General features: G+C 42.6%; 1 protein-coding gene across 1 annotated transcript in view; it reads left to right on the top strand.

Moving 5' to 3' along the window:
• cav1 (caveolin 1) overlaps positions 1–7,870 on the top strand; it is a 12,464-nt gene extending 4,594 nt beyond the window's left edge. Inside the window, exon 3 of the mRNA XM_023429490.2 lies at positions 5,093–7,870. Within this exon, the coding sequence (XP_023285258.1) occupies positions 5,093–5,434 (342 nt within the window). The 3' untranslated portion in view covers positions 5,435–7,870. The remainder of the gene's footprint in view (positions 1–5,092) is intronic.

Genomic DNA, 7,870 nt, shown 5'->3' with positions numbered 1-7,870 from the left:
CTCACACGTAAATGTGTGTAGTGTGTATTCAGACAATATTATATATTGAGTGGATGCGCACGCAGGCGCACGCACACACACATACACACGCATGTGCACTGCATTCTTACAATCAAAGGAATACAAGCTGTTCTCCTGTAGCTGCTGCAGCTGGCCTCAATCACCTGGCCACATCAAACAAGTTCCATTACTGACATGCATGTGGCGTCAGCCCTGCGAAGAGAGGTTTTTTTTCCTCTGGAGGAGTCGTGGGTCTTTATATAGCAGAGAGGAGGAGCTTGAGTCCAATAGTCAGAGTGGAGTGAAAATGCCCCCACTGGAGAAAATTTTTGAGAGGGAGTTGTGAGAAGTTTGAGCTCCAGCATCAGAGCCAGCAGGTCCTGAGGGTCAAACTGTAAGGAATGAAACACTCCCTCTGGGGCTACAAAGCTTATGATTGGTTGACTGCCAATCTTTTTTTTTTTTTTTTACTTGGCTGCCTCATTCTGGGTTTTTTTCTGATTATCGATTTATTAATGTGTGAAAAAAAGTTTTGATGATGTCTATCTTTTTATCTGGACTAAACGATTACACATTCCTCTGTGGGTTGAGACATCTGGTGCTTATGAAACTCATTGCAGAGAAATTTGTTTCCATCCAAATGTCATGCAAATTTAACAAGAACTGATGATGCATGTATATCTCAAAAATATATGCAAAGCTATGTTGCATTTTTTTAAAGGTCCAATATTTTACACTTTCCCTGTGTTTTATTTGAAGTGCTGCTCTGTAATTTGTGGCTTTAAGAACCAAAAACCGTCTCAATGTAGTTTTACACCTCCTAACTCAGGCTTCTCTCTGGAGCTCTAGTAACAACAGGTCGGTGACAGGTAAACACTCAGAGAGACCAAATCTTGCAAGGTTGGATGGTGGGTCCGGATGGGCGGGGCTTGGGGCATTTTTGAGAGCAGTGACTGCTTTGTTATGACATCACAAAGTTACAGGAAGTCCTGACGGCTCATTTTAAGGCTCAGTTTCTGAATACAGGCTGTGTGCGTTTCTCTGTGGACTGAGGCTTCGATACTTTCTTAATAATCATTTAGAACCTAGACCTGCTTGATAATTTAAAAAAAAGACATGGACGTCTACCTTTATACTATATCGGACCCTCGGTCAGTGAGTCACAGATCTAATATGATATAAATTTGTGGTCCCTTCGTTATTTTATGAGGACGACTTCTTCATCAAAAGTACACTTTAATTAAACAGTGTTAGATGGAAAACAACTCCTGCTTTAATTAGTGAAACGTTCCTTTGTCTGTTCCCGTTGGTCATCTATGTCTCTGCTGCCAATCATCCTAATCTCTCCCCTGAACCAAAGCAAACATTTCCCCTGACTACCAAAGCCCTCGAAGCAACAAAAGAGTCCATTAATGCAGCACACCCTGACCTTCTCCTCCAGAGACCCACTTTGTCTATTCAAGCATAGTTGACAGCCTTGAGATGGAGCTCTAGAAATAGCACATCGCCTTATTTACTCAATACTACAGTTGCCTTGCCGACTGGTCACATGCCGACCCCGAGACTCCATTGTTTCATATCAAACCTCTGATATGACCACAGAGGTCCACTCTTTGACTCGTAACGCAGCTGCTGCAGTTAAAGTATAAAAAGTATATTTTTATTTCTGTGATTTTATTTATTTATTTTTTTTAACCACAGTAATTTAAAAATCCAAATTGATAAAATAGTATTTTACAAAAGGAGTCTCCTCATAATGTTACATACCCACCAAGTATTTAGAAAACTGAAAACGCTGGAAGGAAAATAGCAACAAACAGCTTCACTTCATGAAGTCTGAAACTCTCCGCCATGCTGCTGTGGTTGTGTTTGTGCCGCTCTGCAGAAGGCTCTCATTTAGTCTCAATCAAAGTTCTGGAAACTGGCGCAGAGTGGGTCCACTTTAAAATTTGTAGCTGTGGAAAAATTAAATGGACGCCACACTGGTTTTGTGGCTGCAGTTAGATTTATATTATAAGGCTGCAGTGAGTCCCGCCAGTCGGTGCTGTGAGAGAGGCTTTATGCTGCAGCTTGGGAGTAAAAGAATTGCACTTACAAGCTGCTGTTTCAAGGCAAAAAAAAAAAAAAAAAAATGTAACTGCTGGGATATTGGAAGAGCTCTGCTCCAAAGTAAAACATCCAGGGTTGGAAAACATGATGTTTACTAAGAGCATGCAATTAAGCCCTGAGATATGTTGCACACTTATTTGTGAAAATTATATCACAAATAGTGTATTACATATAAGGGTTGTTAGAATAAAGTTTTTTTTATATATTATAAATGCAATTTGGCCTTAACATAAATAAATATATGTTTTCAATATGATGATTATTGTAAATGCTACACTGCTACACTGAGATGTTTATCTTAGCTTAGCTTAGTTTAGCATAAAACTTGGAAATAGTCTTTATGCCAAGACAGTGTAAAAACACAAACAGGATGTATCATGTTAATCACTGTGCTTCAGATTAGCTGGTATCTAGGTGGATTTTTTGACCTTTGCACAGAGCCAGGATGACTGTTTACTCTTGCTTCTAGTCTTTATGCTAATGTAAGCTAAGCTAACCAGCTGCTGGATCCTGTTTAATATTTAACAGACACATATGAGAGTGGCATCAATCTTCTCATCTAACTTTAAGCAAAGAAGCAAGTATTCCCTCAGTAAGATGGAGAGCTTTGTAGTCTATACAATTTAAATAATGAGAATCATCTCTATTTAAATGTGTATATATGAAATTACAAATTAGAAACTGACTAAGATCTAAGATGGTGAGATTATAAACCATAATGTGCTGTTTCTGGATGTCAGGAGTCAGTTTGTGTTAAGTGGGCATCACGTCCTCCAAACAGTGGATAGTCTCACTCGGACGAAGCACTTCACTTTTCCATTTGACCATCAGTGTGACACTGGATAATATCTACATGACTTATTGGTATTACAGCCATTAACAGCCAGTAGCCCCAACTGGTGTGTTAGACAAGACACAGTCTCTAAGTAACTGTAAAATAAATATTGAACCTGCGCTCCGAAGCCTGTGGAGAGGACGAGAGAGGGAGCGAGGGAGAGTCTGCATTGTGTTTACAGTGCGTGAGTTGCCACTTGTTGCTCCATTTCTTAAACTGCGCTGGTCAGGTCATGGAGGCTTGCTGGGATCGTCCCATTAAAGGCCTGAAAGATGTGTTTACAGTGAGGATAAGCACAATGTCCTGGTTCACCTTAATGTTGAGGAGGAGGAGGGGTCCCACAGATCACTTGTTGATCAAACACTGTCAGCAGACCAGATGACCATCACTGATGATCACACTGACCTTGGAAGTTTTCCTCCACGCAAACCAGAAAATGTGAACCACATCACAGGATTTTTTTCCTAAAGAAAGACGTGCCACACACTGAGTGTTTAGAGCAGCGAATGTAAAAGCTTACAGAAACTGGATTTAGCCTGATAATTATTTAGATATATCAGACAGTGACACGGTCCTCTTAAACCACCAGTCAACCACAGTCCTCACAATGTTTCACTGGCTACTTCTGGTCCATCTCTATCTTTCTATCTATCTATCTATCTATCTATCTATCTATCTATCTATCTATCTATCTATCTATCTATCTATAGTGGAGGGAAAAGTTTTCAAGACGCTCTGGAGACTAAAGTCCTTGAGATGATTTGCAAATAGCGAAACAGATTCCAGACATAGCGTTTTGTGGTAATCAGTATTTTGGGTGGGGCAGATGTTGGAAGTTAGACTGTGTACCAGTCACTGCGAGGGGAGAGGTAGAACCGACATGTTACTCTTACAGTGAGCGAAGCAGCTGATTTATGGTGAAAATAATACACTTAGATTTTAAGGACTGTAGAGTTGGCGTGATGGTTTCCTGTGGAGCACATCAGGACTGTTGGGAAATAACTGTTTGCAGTGGATGGAGGCGTTTGAGAGGTTGTAATGATGTGGGGGTGTTTTTTGTTTACTGGAAAGTACCATTTATTTCTGTTTATGACAGTTACACTTGTTCATTATTCAGACTATGTCTTTAGTGGAAATACTTCAAAGCAATACTGTGAATGTGGAAGAAAATCTAATTTCTAACCACAGAGGTATAACTTTAACCGACATCTGATGTCACTATTGTCTGAATTACTCTATATTAAATCTGTCAGTGGCTTTTGCATCTTCCTGCTTTCTGTTTGTAAATGAAAGGCTGATTCGTCCCCCGTGACCATCATACTTTTTGTCACCAGGGAGCCATTTCTCCAGTTTACTCCTTTTTGTGCTTGTGCCGTTTGAGGTCATGGGCCGCTAACCCTCACATAAAAGCCATTCCAAGAAATGTGATTAATCAAATGATTGAGTTGTTATTTGACCTGCATTTTAATTGCCAAGTTCAGTCTTGACCTTATAAAAAAGATTTAAAGGAGCTATTTGTAAGTTTTGCTATTGCTACATAGCTAACATTAGCATTAACAGCTGTTTACTAGTCTAGAAGAAACTTTGTGAGTTCAGCATCAAACTTCATTGTTTTACTCGCCGGTGGTGGAAAGTAACACCAAAGTTAACTCTTGTCTCTTATCACATCTTTTCTTCTACTGAAGTTAGCATGCTAACTAGCTGGCTCCAGCATGTCTCATCACTTTTCAATAGCAACTCATTGCAGCCTCCAATCTGCCCTGGAATAGTAGCGCTGCTAAGAGGATGTATTTTAACCTCTTATATTGTAAAAACAACAATGACTGAAGCTCTTGTCAAGTGACGATAAAGACCACCTGCTCCCAGGAGGGAACTGTGTTCGACGGCAGAGTAAACTTACAAATATCCTCTTTAAAGGAACTGAAATCTTGGCGTGTATGACGTCAACAACTCGGCAAGTTGTGTACGAAAATTTTCGCCGACTTTATGAGTTCTTATTCTGACTTGGGGGGTTGTTCACGCGAATTTTCTCAAGTCAGAAACCACATTTTTCCGACACCACACGAATGCAGTGTAAGAAGATAATTTGTTAATAGGTTTCTAGAGCTTTCAGTCGTTTTCTCACCGTTTCTCTTTCTTCCTCTTCAGGTGGACTTCGAGGACGTGATTGCCGAGCCTGCAGGAACCTACAGCTTCGACGGCGTGTGGAAAGCCAGCTTCACCACCTTCACCGTCACCAAGTACTGGTGTTACCGACTGCTGACGGCGCTGGTGGGCATCCCCCTGGCGCTGATCTGGGGAATTTTCTTCGCCATCCTCTCCTTCCTGCACATCTGGGCTGTGGTGCCGTGCGTCAAGAGCTACCTGATCGAGATCCACTGCGTCAGTCGCGTCTACTCCATCTGCGTGCACACCTTCTGCGACCCGCTGTTCGAGGCTATGGGCAAGTGCTTCAGCAGCATCCGGGTCCGCATGTCCAAGGAGGTGTAACGTCCAAAATAAAGAGGAGGAGGAGGATTAACAGAAAGAGGGGAGGGAGGAGGGGAGGGCTCGAGCAACACAAATGACAAAAAGTCGGAACGGAAAGGAAGAAGAAAAAATGGACCTCTGGAAAACGAGAAGTGAGGCGTTTCCAGAGCTGGGCGGGGGATGTTTGGAGGTGAAGGGGCGTGGCCATCTTCCACCAACTGTTCTTTCTCACCAGTGTTGGCGTAACCAAATGGGTGGGGCAGGGAGGGGGGAGGGGGACACAGGAAATCAAAGGGTCATTCTCCTGGGTTTTTGTTGTTGTTTTGTTTGTGTTCGATAGTTGTTGTTTTGTTTTTTTTTTATTCTTCACTGTTATTGTCAAGCAGGCAACCAAGCTCCATCTGTCCTCTGTTAGTTTTGCCACATGATGTTAAGTCCTTCCATTCTTACTGTTTCTGTGGAGAGCTCATCACTTCGACTGATTCACGTGAAGAGGGGATGTCAGAGTGTGTGTGCTCTGGGCGGGGCGGGATGGTGGGATGCAAGAGTTGGAGTTGGGAGGGTCAAAGCATAGAGAGAGAGAGAGAGAGAGAGAGAGAGAGAGAGAAAGGCCGCTGCCAAATTCTGTCTGACTCGGCAAAAAAAAAACAAAACAAAACAACCCCACAAGCCGAGCAGCAACGGCAAACGCCCCTCCCCCTCGGGCCCCACATGACCTCCAAGCCACCAAAAAACAACCTCCCACCTCCCGCCCCTCCCCACCCCCTTCGCCCTGCTTCCCCAGCAGTCTGACACACTGAACCTGCCCTCGTTCCTGCATGCACCTGCGTCACCTTGCCAGCAACTCGCCGTCCACCACCGCCACGCCTGCCTGCCTGCCTGCCTGCCTGCCTGCCTGCCACGCCGCCCGATGATGCAGCGACGATTTGCATCTCGGCTCGCTCCCTCTCAGCCTCAGCTTCTTACTTCGCCTCAAACAAAAACCTTTCAGTGCAGGTTTCATCACCATCATCTTCATCATCACATGAGCGTGTGACAGAGAATGTCAGCATTTGAATTTGACTAAAACTATTATTTTTTCACTCCACGTTAGACCTTTTATTTTTCAGTGAAGCTCAGTGCTTTTGGATGCGCAGCAACGCAGCTCCGTAGTGAATGCTTTTTTTAAAAAATTTTTATCTACACTATAAAAATGAAGAACTTTGAGGGCTTAGTTTCAGTGCCATTTCTTTTTTGATATCCTACATGTACTGTATGGGTGTTTGTGCAGAAAATACAGCTTCACAAGCTATGGCCTCATTCCAGTGCACTAATCTATGGGAAAGTATTGTAAGTGAATAGCACTAATGAAAATCTCTATAACTCATTTTGCAAAGGTAGTACAGTACTAACAGCTACTTTTGCACACTTTGCACTTCAGATGTGCAGTTACGAGCGTGCGCGCGTGTGTGTGTGTGTGCGTGTGTGTGTGCGTGTGTGGAGATTTTTCTTGGGCACTGTGGTACTTACGCAGGTTAATGCATTGGAATAAAGACAATGTGAGGTGGAATGTGTGATTCTGGATGCATTTTTGTTTTGTTTTGTTACCTGGTCATACTTTTTGCCCCCACCCCCCTTGTTTGTACTTCCCCTGATGAATTTGTTCTGCTGCCCTGCTTCTTGACTGTGGACACGATGCTGAAAGGCATCAAACCGACGCCTCCCACACCCCACACCCCTCCCTCCCCAGTGATGGGTGGGGTTGGAGTGGGGTGGGGGGGGGTTCTGTTTTATAGAGACACTAAGCTCGCTTTGACTCCGTCACCTTCAGTCTACCTGCTGTCTTTTCACAGGGATGGTAATATCATAGCACCTGTTTCTTGAAATGAGTATTTTAAGCTCAGAAAGGTGATATTTTTATAAAAGTGATTTTTTTTCCTTCCTTGCTTTTACTGTATAATATAACGCTGTGCACATTAAAAAAAAAATTTAATATAATCCAGTGTACATTTGTTTTTGTTTTGTTTTTTTCGCCTACAGTTTCATGGCCAGGATGGATCACTAGCATGTGCCTCTAGATGAAAGTCAGATACTAACAAAGGAATATTTGTTCGTTTTTTTTTTTCTTACTTGTGATATTGAGTCATAGCAAATCTAATTGTGTAATGATCCTCAGTAGATACTTGGAGACTGGTTTCATTCATGTGCACTGCAGGGACAAACCAGTTGAAGCTACATGTGGAAAAAAAAAAAAAAGACATAATATTGAAGCTGGAGCAGCTGAAATATAATTTCCAGCAGCAGTGCCCTCCAAAAACCTCTGCAGTATCTGAGCCTGTGTTAGTAAGGCCTTAATGCCTGCAGTGTTGCTCATAGCCGTGTGTGTGTGTGTGTGTGTGTGTGTGTTTTTTTTTCCAAGTCTGGCACAACATTTCCATGGTTACGTGAGAAACAAATAAAAGTGTTGGGTAATGCTCA

Source organism: Seriola lalandi, unplaced genomic scaffold (genome assembly GCF_002814215.2).
Source record: "Seriola lalandi dorsalis isolate HSWRI2012SDOR001 ecotype SW California unplaced genomic scaffold, Sedor1 jcf7180002054894, whole genome shotgun sequence".
Classification (NCBI taxonomy): domain Eukaryota; kingdom Metazoa; phylum Chordata; class Actinopteri; order Carangiformes; family Carangidae; genus Seriola; species Seriola lalandi.
This window is presented reverse-complemented; position numbering and strand designations above follow the sequence as displayed.